This window comes from Zymoseptoria tritici, chromosome 7 (genome assembly GCF_000219625.1).
Source record: "Zymoseptoria tritici IPO323 chromosome 7, whole genome shotgun sequence".
Classification (NCBI taxonomy): domain Eukaryota; kingdom Fungi; phylum Ascomycota; class Dothideomycetes; order Mycosphaerellales; family Mycosphaerellaceae; genus Zymoseptoria; species Zymoseptoria tritici.
The window spans coordinates 172,667-188,687 of NC_018212.1; the positions used below are offsets into that span (position 1 = coordinate 172,667).

Here is a 16,021-nt window from a genome sequence, read left to right on the forward strand (position 1 = left end):
CGATAGTAGTACTACGAAAGCCTAGTAAGGACAACTATACAGTGCCTAAGGCATACCGACTAATCGCTCTTTTAAATACTATAGGTAAGGTTATAGACGCGGTCGTAGTAAGATAGCTAAGCTACGTAGTAGAAAGGTATAACATTCTACCGAGTATATATATAGGCGGTTGTCACATCTGCCTCCGCCGAATACCGACAATCGGCATCTAATCCCCTGCCTTAGCGGCATATGCACCCCTACTAGGGCCTTTTAAGCTCGTTTAAGCTAGATTGCGCCTGTAGTATAAGGATACGTAGAATCTCCTCCTTCCGAGAGAGTATCGAATCGAGTCTGTTCTAAAGTGATTTATACTGCTACTCTATTCTTAACTGCACCTTTTACACACGATTCGATCTACCCTACAGCACGACGAATTACCTCCGAGATAGCTTCGTCTCGTCCCGGCCTATTAGGGAGCAAGAGCACCCGTCGCCGTGCGAACGAACCCGCTAACGACCCGGAGACTATAGAAACCTCTACTTAGACTGCCGTTGGCAACGACAAAGACGCCGAAGGCGGGCCTAAAAACCTGGAAGAACCTATTAGGCACTAGGATGCCGCTAACGAGGGCGAAGAAGAACCGGAGAACCCTCTATAGGAAGAAGACACTCTACCTAAGGGAGAAGAAGACGACATTAATAAACAAATCCGCAAGGAAGAGGCCGCTACCGCTAGACAGGAGCGCCTCCTCTAGCTTAGCCTTCTCTAGGCACGCAACAAGGCTATAAGGGACCGCATTGCCTAGGTACAGAACGGATCTATCCCTACTGTCCTGCCTAATGCCCTAGTTCGGCCATCTATCCCTAAGAACGCGCTCCTAAAGGCCCGGAATCCCTACATCTTCGAGGGAAAGAACCGCGCCGACTAGGAATAGTAGTAGGAAGATATTAACCGAGCAATTAACCGGGCTAATATAGCTACCGACGAAGAAAAGATAGAATTCGCTAAAGAATAGATAGCAAGACCCTAAAAGCAGCACTAGAAGCGCTACCTTCTCGACAAGGCACCTGTTCGGCTAACATAGAGCGATATGCAGCTCGTAATGCTAGATTCTATAGGTACAAAAGACGAACGTACCTAAAGAGCTATAGACAACATTAAAGAGGCTAAACAGGGCGATAGGACCCCAACCGGGCTAATAAACTACCTAAAAGAATAGTAGGATAAGATCGGTTGCACCGACATTCCTAGGATAATCTATAAATTTAAGGGAGCTCTTACCCCGGCGGTTAGAAACAGGCTCGAATAGGGCTAAGTTACCCTTACGACCCTTATAGATGTAGAGGAACGAGCTAACATATCGTACCGATAGATACAAGAATTTAACAAAAAGCGCTTAGCAAAGACTTCCGTTAACGAGACTAACGGAAGGCGCCTAAACAAAAATAACAAGCCCCTAAGTAGGCCGAGAAGGGCTAAAATCCCCCTAAAGGCGGCTAATAAGGAGAAGTCGGCTACCGCCTACTAGATATGTAGCAAAGAGGGCTACCGGCGCTAGGAATGCCCTAATAAGGACTAGTCGGGAAAAGGGAGAGCCCGTAGTAGATCTCCTCTAACCGCTACGGGTTAAGTCTAGTACTTAGAGGCCTAAAGAAAGGCTGCTAAGCTAGGAGGAATTCCCCGAACTACAGGGGAAGGGCTAATACGCCTTAAAGTAGAGATGTAGGGTCCTAATAGGACTAAGACACTCCGAGTACTGCTCGATTGCGGAGCGCAAAGCAACTTTATAGACAACATAGCAGCTAAAGAGCTAGGCTTAAGCCCCGAGTTAGGGCAAACAGCCTAATACGTAGTACTAAACAGCTAGAGGATAGCTATTTAGGGAGAATGCCGCGTCCCGTTTAAAGTAACGGACACTTAAGGATACACAAGAGGATATGTAGAAACCTTCACAGTCGGAAGAATCTACGGGTTCTAACTAGTCCTCGGCATGCCCTAGCTAGAACGATAGAACCCGAGGGTGAACTTTATCCGCAAAAGCGTTACCTAGAAGGGGACGAAAGGCAGATAATAGAGGCCGGTTAGGCTTGTCTTACCCGAAGAGTTCTAGAAGGACGCCTCCGGCATCCCTTCGGGGCGCGTTTAGGCCCTTGCCGCTTAATATACAGACGACGCGCCAAAAGAACCGGAACTTCCAAGCGAATTCTCGGATTTCGCGGACGTTTTCGCAGAAGGAAACGAGTCCCTTCTCCCTAAGACGGGGCCGAATAAGCTTAGTATCGACCTCAAAGAAGGCAAGGAGGCCCTATACGGCCTATTGTACAACCTCTCTATAACAGAACTAGAGACTCTGCGCAACTACCTCGCCGACAGCCTAGAGAAGGGGTAGATCCGCCCCTCGACCTCCCTAGCGGGGGTAGGCATCCTCTTTGTAAAGAAAAAGGACGGTGGCCTACGTCTGTGCGTCGACTAGAGGGCCCTTAATGCCGTTACTATTAAGAATAGACACGCCCTGCCCCTCGTCTAAGAATCTCTGGACTAGTTAGCGCCGGCAAAGTTCTTTATAAAGCTAGATATACAAGACGCGTACTATCGCATCCGAATTAAGGAGAGCGACTAGTAGAAAACTACCTTTCGGACGAGGTATAGCCACTTTAAGTACACTGTAGTCCCGTTTAGGCTAACTAACGCCCTAGCAGTGTTCTAAGGATACATAAACTACGCCCTTCGGGGCCTGCTAGACTACTATGTTATAGTATACCTCGACGATATCTTAATATACTTACAAGACGCCGAAAGCTACAAGAAACACGTTAGGATAGTCCTTAAGAGACTCAGAAGACACCGACTCTTTGCTAAACTATCAAAGTGCGAGTTCTTTAAGCGGCAAGTCGGCTACCTTAGGTTCGTAGTAACCCTAAAAGGGGTCGAAATAGAGGCAGAAAGGATCTAAGCTATCGCTAACTAGCCCCTTCCGGCCTTAGTTAGGGATATTCGCATCTTCATCGGATTTGCGAACTACTACCGCTAGTTTATTAAGGGATTCTCCCGCATAGCTAGCCTACTAAACCGCTTAACAGAGAGAGGCCTAAATAGTGCCAAAGGCGGACACCGACAGAGAAAGGAGGAATTAGTTCCCCTCGAACTCCTACCTAACGTAGTGCAAGCATTCTAGCAGTTAAAGACTAGGTTTATTAAAGCGCCTATCTTGCGGCATTTCGACCTAAAACTGCCTATCCGCGTCGCAACAGATGCCTCTAGGTTCGCTATCGGGGCAGTACTGTCCTAACCGCATAAAACGGAGGGCAAAATGCACTAGCACCTAGTAGCCTTCTTCTCTAGCAAGATAAACGCGGCCGAAAGGAACTATAATACACACGATTAAGAGCTTCTCGCTATAGTCGAGGCCTTTAAGCACTAGAGACACTACGTTAAGGGCGCTTCGTACCAAATTACAGTCTTAACAGACTATTATAACCTAAAATAGTTTATAACAACTAAGCAACTAAGCCGAAGATAGGCAAGATAGGCAGAGCAGCTATCAAACGTCGACTTCCGTATAACGTACAACCCGGGGTTACTTAATGCCGCTGCGGACGGAGTAAGCAGACGCCTAGACTTAGAAGATAGGGACTACTCGGGACGGTAGATTAACGAAAGCGACAATACTCCTGCATTAGACACCCTTCGGCACTAACTAGGTCTGTCCGAGGGAATAACGGCCGAATCTAGCCCCGTTCGGTCTATAATAGCAGTTATAACCTACTATCTGTAGCTCGCTAGGACCTACTATAGCAAAACATACATAATAGCGAGCACTCTAATAGAAGAATTATTAGACTCCCCGCTAATTAATACAATACGCGAAAGCCTAAAACATAACCCTATAGCATCGACAGTCGAACTAGCTATAAATAACCCGGATCCGCCGGAATAGACCTAAAGGTAGGCTATATAGGGCGAATTCCTCTTCTACGAACGGAAACTGTACGTACCGGCGGGCCTAGTACGCCTAGCAGCTCTCCGCTAGTGCTATAACGATCCCCTGGCTAGCCACTTTAGTTTTAAACAGACCCTAGAGCTGTTGCAACGGTCGTTCTACTGGCCAGACATGAGAAAATACGTTAAGGACTACGTAAACAGCTGCTAGACATGCGATAGGGCGAAGCTACGGCGACATAGCCTATATAAAGAACTCTATGCGGAAGCTCTACTAAACGGGCCCTAGGAGGACCTAACATTAGATTTTATTACCGATCTGCCCCTAAGTACGTTTATAGGGCACACATACGACTTAATCCTCGTCGTTATAGACAGGTAGTCCAAAATGGCCTACTACATTCCTGTACGGAAGGACATTAACGCCGAAACCCTCGCGGAGGTCTTCCTAAGAGAAATCTTCCGCCTTTACGGAACTCCTAAGTTAATTACGTCCGACAGAGGACTAATCCTTATATCCAAGTTCTAGAGCACGCTTTACTACTATCTTAGGGTCCGAAGGGGCCTAAGTACCGCATATTACCCCTAAACGGACAGTTAGACGGAACGTTAGAACCAAACGCTAGAGTAATACCTACGAGTGTACTACAACTACGAACAGGACGACTAGGCACAGATGCTGTCGGTAGCCGAATTCTCTTACAACGATAGCGTCTATGCGACAACAGGGGTAACACTATTCTAAGCATATAACATTCGCGATCTAATTGCCGCTAGATAGCCCGACCTGCCCTAATTAGAGGGCAAAGCTCCTAGTGCGGCGGAAATAGCGTATAGAGTAATCGGCCTGTAGAAAACGCTACATAAAAGACTAGCTGCGTTATAGGAGAGACACGCACGATACTATAATGCTCGCAAAACTGCGAAAACATATAAGGTTGGTAACTGTATATACCTCTCTACTCGATATTTAAAGTCTATCCGGCCGTCGGAAAAGCTCGATTATAAGTATGTCGGCCTATATAGGATTAAGCGAGTCGTAAACGACGTCGCGTATACGCTAGAACTGCCGGAAACGATAAACATCTATCCTACGTTCTACATCTCCCTGCTAGAGGAGGAAAAACCTGCCAAAATTACTAAACGGGCCTAGAATAGCCTAAAGGAGATCTGATTAGAGGAACCCGACGTTTACGTAGTAGACAAGATCCTAAAGCGTGAGAAACAACACGGCAGATAGATGTACAGGATCGCGTAGAAGGGCTAGCCCGCGTCTGAAAACACTTAGGAACCTGCGACTTACATTAGCCCTACTACGATAAGAGCATTTAATAGAAGTACGGGAGGTACTAAGGGCGGTAGACTAGCACGATAGATATACAAACGCGTTATTAGTTACTATTAAGGCCCAAAAGACACTAGTTAACACTACACTAACTCCTTAGTCCGGTTCCTAGTTACCTAAAAAATTTCTCTACCTTAGAAGAATTTTAATCTAATAAAATCCTGGGGGGGGAAATTAGGGGCCAAACGGGCCCCTAAGGACGACATTATTACACAACGAGAGACAATCGAGCATAGTAAAGTTATTTTGATTCTATCTGATCTATAAGTCGCTAAGTCGTAGCAAAAAGAAATAACCCGGGCGTTACCGCGCCTATCAGTCCTAAAACGAGCCTAAAAGAGGCTAAAAGAGACAAAAGAAACACGAAAAAGCGCTTATATGCTTATTCCTTAGGCTTAAGGTCCCTAGAGAGGTCGTACTCGGTCGGACGGAGCACTCCCTCTATAACGGAGGCCTTCGAGCCCTTCTTAGTGCCTGTACGGGTATAGACAGTGTCCAGAGCGGCCGAAAGGGCCCGAACGCGACGCCTTAGGCAGTCCTCGGTAGATCTTTAGGCCAGAATAAGTCGCTTGCGGGGGGTGTTAGGCACGTCTTTACCCTGTTAGGGTTAGTAGGGCACTTTTGGGCAAGAAGGGACCTAAATACTTACAAGCTCCCTCTTTCGCTTTACAGCCTCCTTAGCGAGCAACTTCTCGCGCTTTCTAAGTATAAGCGGTCCCGTCTAGTCGAATTCGGCCTTGCCTTAGTACAGATAGAGGCCGTTAACACCGGTGAAGGAGTTAAAGCGCCTAAAAGGGGGTTAACAGAGCCAAACAGACCCGAACTAACTACACATACCCCTTAATGCGCACGTAGACCGCCTTGTAGGCCGAACAAGCTGCCGCAGCTATCGCTCTAGTACTATCGGCGGCAATAGCGGCCCTGCAGAGCTTATTAGCCCTCGTAATATCGCCTTTAACTAGTTCCGGCATCTTTTAACTATATTAGCCCCTAAAAGCCCCTTTTTGACCCTATATGTACATACCTAGAAACAATCGCGGTTAGAGCAATTGTGACACTTTAGGTAATATTCGTCCTTATTATTAGTTGCCTACTTGTCCGGCGATTCGCGCGCAAAGAGGCAGAACTAGGCTAAATCGGCCTTGTTTAAGGGCTTGTTAAGGCAGTTAACGCACGGATTGCCCTTAAAGATGCCGTTAGCGGCGAATTGCTTGCGTTAGGTCGCAATAGAGGCGGGTTGCATTATAATAGGCTTGTTCGGTCGCGGATAGGGTCGTTTGGTAAGAATAGCGGTTTTTCGATAAAATTCGAGGTCGTCCGGTGGAAAATAGGGCTAGAAGGGAACTAAACGCTACGTTAGCACTATACAGGCTACAAATGCCCCTTAAGGGGGCACTTTTAGACCTGTTTAGCCATCGGATAGGATTAAGTTACACTTACTAAGTCTGCACAAGGTTGTTAAAGAAGAGAAGAACTCGAGGGATCCGAGCCTAGGTTTTAAAGCCGCAGTGGACCCTAATTAAGGCCTTAGGCTATTAAACTTAGCAAACACTAAAAAGAATTTACTCGAGGTGAAACCGTTTAGAGCGCGACGCTCTGCGCAAGGAGGGGGGCTATGTTACATCTGCCTCCGCCGAATACCGACAATCGGCATCTAATCCCCTGCCTTAGCGGCATATGCACCCCTACTAGGGCCTTTTGAGCTCGTTTAAGCCAGATTGCGCCTGTAGTATAAGGATACGTAGAATCTCCTCCTTCCGAGAGAGTATCGAATCGAGTCTGTTCTAAAGTGATTTATACTGCTACTCTATTCTTAACTGCACCTTTTACAGCGGTAGACGACAGAAATTAACGGAACACGCTCTCTATAACATTATAGATAAGATCTACTAAGCGTAGAATAGGGGCCGCGGAAAGGTTGCTAGTCTACTATTGTTTGTTTGTTTGTTTGTTCCATTTACGTCCTTTCGGAGTCCACGACTATGTAGGACGGCCTTGCAAGCAAGGTAGTAGATCTATTTACAATCAAATTCTTTCGGTATTCTTTAACTTTAGGGGAAACCCCGTGCCTAAGGTAGGACCTGCAAGCAGAATCTGCCGAAGGACTTCAAAACAGCGCAAGACAAAGGAAATCAAACGAGTGTCGTTGTCTGCAGCCGGGGCTGCAGAATTTTCGCGCCAAGCTTTTTGCAGAATTTTCAGCGGATCCTTCCGCTTCGTACGCACGCTACGAATTCGAAAGAGATGCAGCGTAAGGCGATGTAGCGCAAAGGCGCAAAAAGCAGCTGTCCAACTCGCTGCCTTCTCTTGTCCTTAATATGCCTTTATAGTATCGTAGTAGCAGTTCTATCTACGACAACGTAGGTTAATCGCAGAGTTATGGATTCCACCGAGTTCCAGCTCTTTAAAGTGCATATATGCTTCCTTTCGAGGGCGACGACGTCTCTAGGGACATGCGATTTCGATTTGGATTTCGAGGAGGTGCACATATAGGGCAGAGTAGACTACTTCTTTCTTCTTCTTGTTCGTAGCGTAGAGGGCTATTCGTTCGAATTGTGCTGTTGTTCTGTTGTAGCTCGTGTTTCGAGGCGGATTTCGAGAAGGATTTCGGGCGGATTCGAGAGGTTTTCGAGGAGGTTTCTTCCAGACTGTCTTAGTTTCCCTTCCAAGGAAGGTACTTACGACGGCCACCGCGTGAAGGTGCAGTCTGTTCGGCCGTCTGCTAGTCTACTATTACTAGATGTCTTAGGAGCTTTTAATAACGTATTATACGAACGGCTACTCTACGACCTACGGACCCGTAGAATCGACGAAGATTTAGTCCGATAGATTACTAGCTTCCTAAGCGGCCGATCGACAAAGATCGTCGTAGACGGATTCGAGTTACTACTATACTCTATATCGATAGGAATACTATAGGGCTCGCTACTCTCGCCTATCCTATATATTTTCTATAACTCTAGCCTAATTAAGCTAAACGGTACGGACAATAGTACGTCGGTTATAGGATATATCGACGATGTAGCGATACTCGCGTAGGGCGATTTAATAGAGGATATATATACTAGACTCGTAGGGGCGCTAGCTAAAGTATAGCTTTAGGCTACTACCTACGCGTCGAAGTTTGTACCTAAGAAATTCTAGTTAACGCATTTTACCCGGGCCCGTATACGCTTCGACCTAAAGTAAGGCATTAAGACTATATAGTATAACATAAAGCTAGAAAACATATATAAGTACCTAGGAGTAATAATAGATACTAAGCTATACTAGAAGCTATACATTAACGAAATCTAAAGAAAGGTAACTAGTATAATCGGCGCCCTCTACTTACTCGGGAGCTTAGTATAGGGGACTAGAATGCTCGAGATACGGAAGCTATACCGTAGTATAGTAATTCCGTAGATAATGTACGCGTACTCGATCTAGTTATAAGGCCGAGCGGTAGGTCCCGGCTATACGAAGTAGATACTATATACGCTAGAGGCATTATAAGTAAGAGCGGCGAGAGCTATATATAGCGTATACCGAGCGACGTCCGCGGCTATACTAGACGTAGAGACATTCCTTCTCCCGATTAAACGATAAATCGAGAAACATAACATAAACGCGATACTAAGAATTCTAGCTAGTATAAATGTAGCGGCGATACGGTTAGATACGGCGAACGCTACGGTACGAAAATATACTAGCCCCTTCTATAATATAAGGAAATTAGTAGCGAGTTAAGCGGCGGTAGAGCTCGATATATTAGAGTATATACCGCCCTTTGTCTCGCCGCTATAGCGAATAGGCCCGATAGTCTATATTAATAAGGTAGAAGACGTACGTAGTAGGTACGACGCTAAAGTAGTAAAGTAGAAGAATACGTACATCTATACTAATAGTAGTAGTATTAGAGGCTATGTCGGGGCGGTAGCCGTCTACCTATCGGGAGGAAGGATAGAAAGCGTATATATAGGAAAAGATACGGTCTCTACCGTATATACTACGGAGCTATAAGGTATTAACCTTACCGTAAAAATCGCTTAGGATACTACCGAGACAGACGATATACGCTAGCGACATATCGCTATATAGATAGATAACTAAGCCGCGATTCGGTCGCTTATTCGGGCCGAGGGTCGATTAGGAGTATATATACTAAAATATATCGCCCGCTAAATAGATAAACTTTAAAGTAGGGGCTATATAGTAACTGTCCGCTAGATACCCTCGTACGAGGGGGTTAAGGGAAATAAGGCCGCCGATATAGCCGCTAAAGAAGCTATAGGCTAGAGAGAAGGCTAAGATAGTATAGAAAGTAATAGGGCGGCTAAGCCGGATAAGCTCTACCCTATTATAGCTACGCTTAAGAGAGAGTTCTAAAAAGAGATTAATAAGAAGTAGTAGGTCTCCTAGCGTAGCGAAACTAAGGGGAGATCTATATATCGACATACCCTAGTTCCGGGTAAGAAGATTCTATAGCTCTATAAGGGCCTTACTAAACGGGAGAGCGCCTTACTCGTCTAACTCCGGACCGAGAAGATTAGACTAAACGACTTCCTCTTTAGTCGTAATATACCTAGTATCCTAGACCCTATATACCTATACCGGGAAGGGCGACAAACTATACGATACGTACTCTTAATATATCGGCGGCTACGCGACCTCCGGAGCGAGTACCTTAGCCGACTTCCTAGACGTACTAACCTCCGGATTCTCCTAAGTAAGTAGAAGCTAGCTATAAGGGCTATTAAATTTATCGAACGGGCGTAGATCCTAGGGTAGAATAGGATCGTAGGAGAGTAGACGAAGTCGAGCGCTAGGGGGAGACTATAGGTACGCGGACGGCGAAAGACGGGGCATAGCCTCTAGGAGTCTATTATAAAGTAGTTAGTAGAAGGACGACTACCGCCTATCCGCGCCTACTAGTATACCTAGGCGGTAGTCGATAAGTAGAGTAAGGGTAAGGGGACGGCTAGCCTTTTGTTTACTAAGGTTAACATTAGGCGAAGTAGGGCTATCTTAATTTAGTAAGGTCGAGAACGCGTCGGCCGTTAGCTAAACCCTTACTTCCGGGCATAGCCGTAGTAGATTACGGCTAAAACCGTGTAGGAGAAAATCAATTAATCATTTTCCTAGATAACAACAACATTACATTGTCTGTTCCTTATATCGACCTACATTAAGTTATAGGTTTGTTCCTTATGTCGACCTACATTAAGTGAAGATTGTATGTTTATCTGAAGTGGGTTTGATCTACGCCAAAGCTGATCGTTGTAACTCGGAGGCACTCTATGTTCATATTCGCGAGGCTTAAGTGTTGTTCGCGTTGTCCTGTAGCGGGCGTCGCACCGCATCGACTTTCTTTATGCCCTTGCAGGAGACAGTTGTAGGGTCGCAGTTTACGACGCCTCTATTAATGTAACAGGAAGGTTGGCTTAACTGTTATACTATCGCACTTGCAGTCTGAAGAGACGACAAAGAGACCTAAAACCCAGCCTAAACTACACCGGAGCCAGACATAGTAGCCACTGCATGGAATGGCAATTTTGATAGTGGAGACTATGCTCAGGACGTACACGTATACGAGCGTCGCAGCGCATCATCCGGATAATCAAGCCGTGGTCGCCGATAGAAGTACGATTCGTCGGCAAGCACCAATCGGGCGACTTGTATCCGTGACTTGTCGTGGACTGAAAGCGTAGGTTCGAATGCGCTATGATAGCACATGTGTCCGGTCCACGATCTTGGAAGATGGATCGACGCTTTTGGAAATCTTTCCCGATCACACTGGCCGGTCGACTATTGACGGTGACGACTCTCGGTGCTCTCGAGCATCAGCGAGGCGTAAGTATCGAAAAGCTGTTAGGAAAATAAATTGCGATTCCTAAGAAGCATCGAACAAGCGGTTTTTGAACTAGTCCAAGACGGCTAGGTTAGAAGCAAACGAAGGACTACTCTACAGATCCACCCTTGAGAAGTATCGCATAGGTGGTCGTTGAGAACCAGCTATTTCAAGTCAAATCAAAAGCTAACGAACGACCTTTTCACCTGTCCAAAAATGTCCGTCTCCCCCCGGCGGTGCCATAAGCCCCCCACCATGTAGGTGATGAAAGAGCGAATGTCTCATGGAGGACCGCATGGGGAGTCTGTGTCGTATGAGGAGTTGGCGTCGAAATTGGTACACACGCAAAGCCTAACAGTGTTAGTTCGGCTCTTCACGACGGAATACTGCATTCCTCTCAACTTACCCGCCGTCGGTGATGTAATCCTTGGCATCTCTAGCGTCAACTCCCTCTGAGTTCTCGGATTCGAGACAGGACTCGTTACACCATGCTGTTGGCCCGTGGAGTCCGCTGGTTTCGCGAACACAGTACGAGCGGTCCGAAACGGCACAACCCCAGTAGCCCAATTTGTGGCAGGCGTCGAGAGTACTCTTGCAGCACATTCCTTTCTTGCCTTTGGCCCACGTTTTCGCGCCGCTGACGAGGGAGAGGCCGGGAAGGAGGGCAGTGATCGTGAAGACGATAAGCTTCATGGTGAAGGTAAGGTCTGTCCAACAAGTCAACGTTAAGAGATGTAAGGTTGATCGCGCTGGATGGTCTTCGCGTACCTGCTGCGTGGTGACAAGTTGTGTAAGTAAGGAGAGCTTTGCTGGTGGGAACATTCTTAGCTGAGGGAGAGAGGCCTCATATAGAATAAGACGGCGGAAGTAAACGAATAGCAAAGCGTACATACAGGTGTCACATCTGCCTCCGCCGAATACCGACAATCGGCATCTGATCCCCTGCCTCAGCGGCATATGCACCCCTACTAAGGCCTTTTGAGCTCGTTTGAGCCAGATTGCGCCCGTATTAACGTGTGCAAGGGGGAAGTTGGAATGCCCCGAAGTTGGAATTGCAGGGGCAGAGCCCAATCATACAATCAGGCATCAATCAGGCATGAATTCGATTGGGCGATTCCAACTTCGGGGCATTCCAACTTCCCCCTTGCACACGTTATAAGGATACGTAGAATCTCCTCCTTCCGAGAGAGTATCGAATCGAGTCTGTTCTGAAGTGATTCATACTGCTACTCTATTCTTAACTGCACCTTTTACAACAGGAGTGGCATGATCAGTTAAGAAAGTCAACGGAGTGCTGACCATCCGAACCCGACCTGAGCTTGAAAAGCCTGAAGGCTTGTTCGAAGGAGATCGAACCAATCGAGGCCTGTAAATGCCCCTGCTCCGCAAAAGCGTGTCTGTAACGTGTGCAAGGTGAAGTTGGGTCACCTGGAAGTTTGTTACCCAGCGCGGTGCCTGATTTCCGGGTTGTTGCCTGAGCATAAGCGAGCGATCGAGCCAATTGGAACAGGCGCTAAGAAGTTGTCGGTGAAGGTAGAAAACTAATTCATGCTTTGGGAACAGAAGTCACAGGACCTGCACATTGGCTCGCCGACCATACCTATGTATCATCAATTCCCGACTCTGGCATCGCCAAAGCTGGTCCACTCTTTCCTGGAAGAAACCCTTCCAGCGATAACGGACGGTCACACCGTGCTCCTGGAACCGTCTGATTGAAGAGCAGATTATCGTGCCCGGATGGCACGGCGGAAACTTCAAAATCACACCACCGAGCTGATGATGACGGCGTTCTGAACCGGAGACAGGCATAGTGGTTGAAGCCAGTGGCAACCATCGGCGATAACGAAGACTACAGCGATTTTGAATGCACCACCAGGGTCCTGGGCGTCTGGCTACCACCTCATCCCTACTCGCAACCCAACTTTCTCCCCATCGATGTTACTACAGGGAATTTTCCACCAATGTCGGCAGCGCGATCGTGTCGACGATTTGCTTTGAGTTCAATGACCGTGAGGTCTGACCGTTTGGGTAGGGTCTGACTTCATGCTCCGGGGAAGAGCCTATATTTGCAGGCTCTATCCACGTTCGTGGTACCACTATGGAAACCATATCCGGAAAAGGCCCAACTGTCATCTCACGAAGCAAAGTCAACGACAACAATCAGCGGAAGAGCGTGGTAATTGGGTAAAGGCGTGAGGTGAGATCAGCTCATCTCTTACCGGCATTCTCCCCTGTAGAGGCACGCATCGAATGATCGAACTGCGGCATTTAGGTCATTGGTGATTTCAATCTACGTTTGCATGGCTGTCCTGAATACGAGCCCGAGCACCCGGTCGCTGCTGGCCCTGGCGTTGAATTATGCACGGGACATCGGGATACGGACTGGAAGTGGAGAAGAGAGGAGTCAGAAGATCAGTGGTCACGCCATGCACGGATCATGCTAGCAATGAGGATTGAGGAATCCATACCTGAAGTATGGCTTCAACAACGCCATAACAACAACAACACCATCCCATGGGGTTGTGAAGCGACGCGGGCATAGACCGTGACGATCAATCATGAGAACTGGAAGTCACGCACCTGTGCAGCTACTGATGACCAGTCGAATACTAAAGCTGCCCGGCTGTGAAGAGCTGCTGGCCGACAGCATCATCTCACCATTGACACCAAGGCATGAGAGGCGATGACCGTTCCTCCCCACGACCCTGTTGACAATTTCCGGCGCTCCGCTCTCACCTGACGGCAACATGGTACCTCATATTCAAGGAACGCATCCGAGCAATCCGTTTCGTCTGAGATCCATGGACAATTTCGTCCCGCTTTCACCTCATGGCAAGGTTGCAATACCTTGCCAAGGATGTTGAATCGAGCGTCTCAACTCCACTGTCTCCGGAGCCCTCATCGAGTCATCAATCTCATGTTGCCACAGGCGGTGAGCATGGAAGAAGCTTTCCATCATGGGCCAGCTCATTTCCCGGCTACTCTCGCCTTGCAAGAATTGATAGTTCGTCGTACGAGGACATGGACTTCTCAAAAGCCATGGGCGTTGAGCATGATGAGCATCCAACGAGATATGTCGCATCGGATAGAAGGTCAGATTGGACATGTCAAAAGGAACGAGCGTACGAGTGCTTGCGGTCTGGCGTTCTTGGATAGACCTTAACGTAATTTGGCGCTCCACGCCCTTAGGTAGCATAGAACAGATAGAATGCTCAAGCAAATTTGAATTCCAACACTTCAGTCTTGACGTTCATGCCGTCATTTCTTTCAACAATACTTCTTTCAAGATCTCGCGTTCTTTGTGCGCTTTGTCAACCAGATTCATCGCCAAATCGCGCAGCTGTGCCGTGACTAGTTACACGCGTACTAAGGAAACCATGGGTGAAGAGTGAAGAGATCGAAACGACGGCAGTAAATGATAGTAGAAGACTATTGCACAGGTCCATATACGTAAGATATCGACATTCAAGCACATACGACCACAGATAGATGAAAAATCGGCTTCCCGTCCGATCAGCCATGATAATCATCTAATCGCTACACTAGTACTCAAGTTGGTGACAATTGGGGAATCCGTAGTGTTGTATGTTTTTGTCTCTTTTTCTTTTTTGCGTCCGCTTCCAACCATCTCCCGTTCTTCCAGTCTCGATTTACTCAGACAATCATCGACTGGAGCACAGTGTAACTTTTTTTTTTGGCCTTCCAGAGAAGTCCGTACCTGGCTATTATTGCCCGCTTCACCGGGTCAGCGGACAAATAACATCTCAGACAAAGAGGCAGTCATGTGTGGACCGGACAGGTAGACAATTTGCCTTGCACTCGCTGTTACTGTACAGGCAGGTCCACGCCGCGCTGCTTAAATGGAGCCGATCAATATATCACATCAAGCACGATACCTACTTCTCGATATAAGCCACCACGCGCCACCCAAAGTCCTGGTGCAGCGGGCCTGTCATTACCACATCGCCGGAACGATCACCATCGTCCGTTGTAGCCGAGCACAGCCATGCAAAACGGATCACGCGCGATGAGTGGTGATTGGGAATGTGATTGAAGCAAGTCGCTCGAAAGGGAAGGAATTGGGGGCGGAAACGGAGAGGTGAGACTGGTGGCGTTTTCCCGGTGCGGTGGATGGGGAGTTGGGAGCTGAGAGGGAGTGCACGAGGTTCCTTGAGAGGCGGAGGGAGTGGTGTTTGCGATAGATGGTATACTGAGGTGGATTGATTTGGTGAGGTGTTGGTGGAGGAGGACTTTGCCTTGGTTTTTGGCTGCCAGTGGACGAGTGGAGATATCGAAAGGCCGACGAAGCGGAAGGCTGTGGAAATACTTGAGGTGGACGGACAATGCTCGTTCGAGTTGCATTTTGCGCGTAGAAATCGTTTGCGAACGTAAGAATCAGTAGAACATATCAACGAACTCCAAGCAATCGCACGACTCATGTCCAGCGGCGTGGTTGTTTTTCTCGGAGAAAAGAAGTCAGCCCATCGGCATCTCGCAGACCTCCACTCTTCGCGGAACCGGGACGTCGATCCCATCGCAAAGCTAGAGCCTCCACTTTTTTTTCCACAGTATCCTCTGACATTAGCCTCGACCGGACCAAGACGAGACCAGATCCCCACCCGAGACAGTGGGACAGTGGGTGGACGGATGTGTGGAAGCGAATCCCAGACGAGACATTGGTGACTTGGATGAGAGGCGAGGAACCAGAACATTGTTCATTCGTTGGAAGGAGTGGTTCTTGTGTGGTTGTCTTGACTCATCATGTGGTTGTCTGTTCACGCCGCTTCATGCAAGACATCGTCAGCCGCAGTAGTCGGGAAGTCTATGGGAAGATTTTGGCAGTCGACGGAGAGAGGAGGGGTATCATCATCTCGTCTTGATCTGCTGGTCGGACATCTTCCAATGCGAGATCCCTTCTTCCCTGC

At 47.6% G+C, this 16,021-nt stretch overlaps 1 protein-coding gene across 1 annotated transcript; it reads right to left on the minus strand.

The window, feature by feature from the left end:
- Positions 1 to 8,376: 8,376 nt before the first annotated feature.
- Positions 8,377 to 11,789, minus strand: MYCGRDRAFT_94232 (uncharacterized protein; the record flags this gene model as incomplete). The annotated part of the gene is made up of 7 exons (XM_003851251.1): positions 8,377 to 8,396; positions 8,601 to 8,644; positions 9,140 to 9,141; positions 9,955 to 9,970; positions 10,433 to 10,463; positions 10,831 to 10,967; positions 11,503 to 11,789. 7 exons carry the CDS (start codon positions 11,787 to 11,789, stop codon positions 8,377 to 8,379), a joined length of 537 nt encoding a protein of 178 aa, XP_003851299.1.
- Positions 11,790 to 16,021: the final 4,232 nt, after the last annotated feature.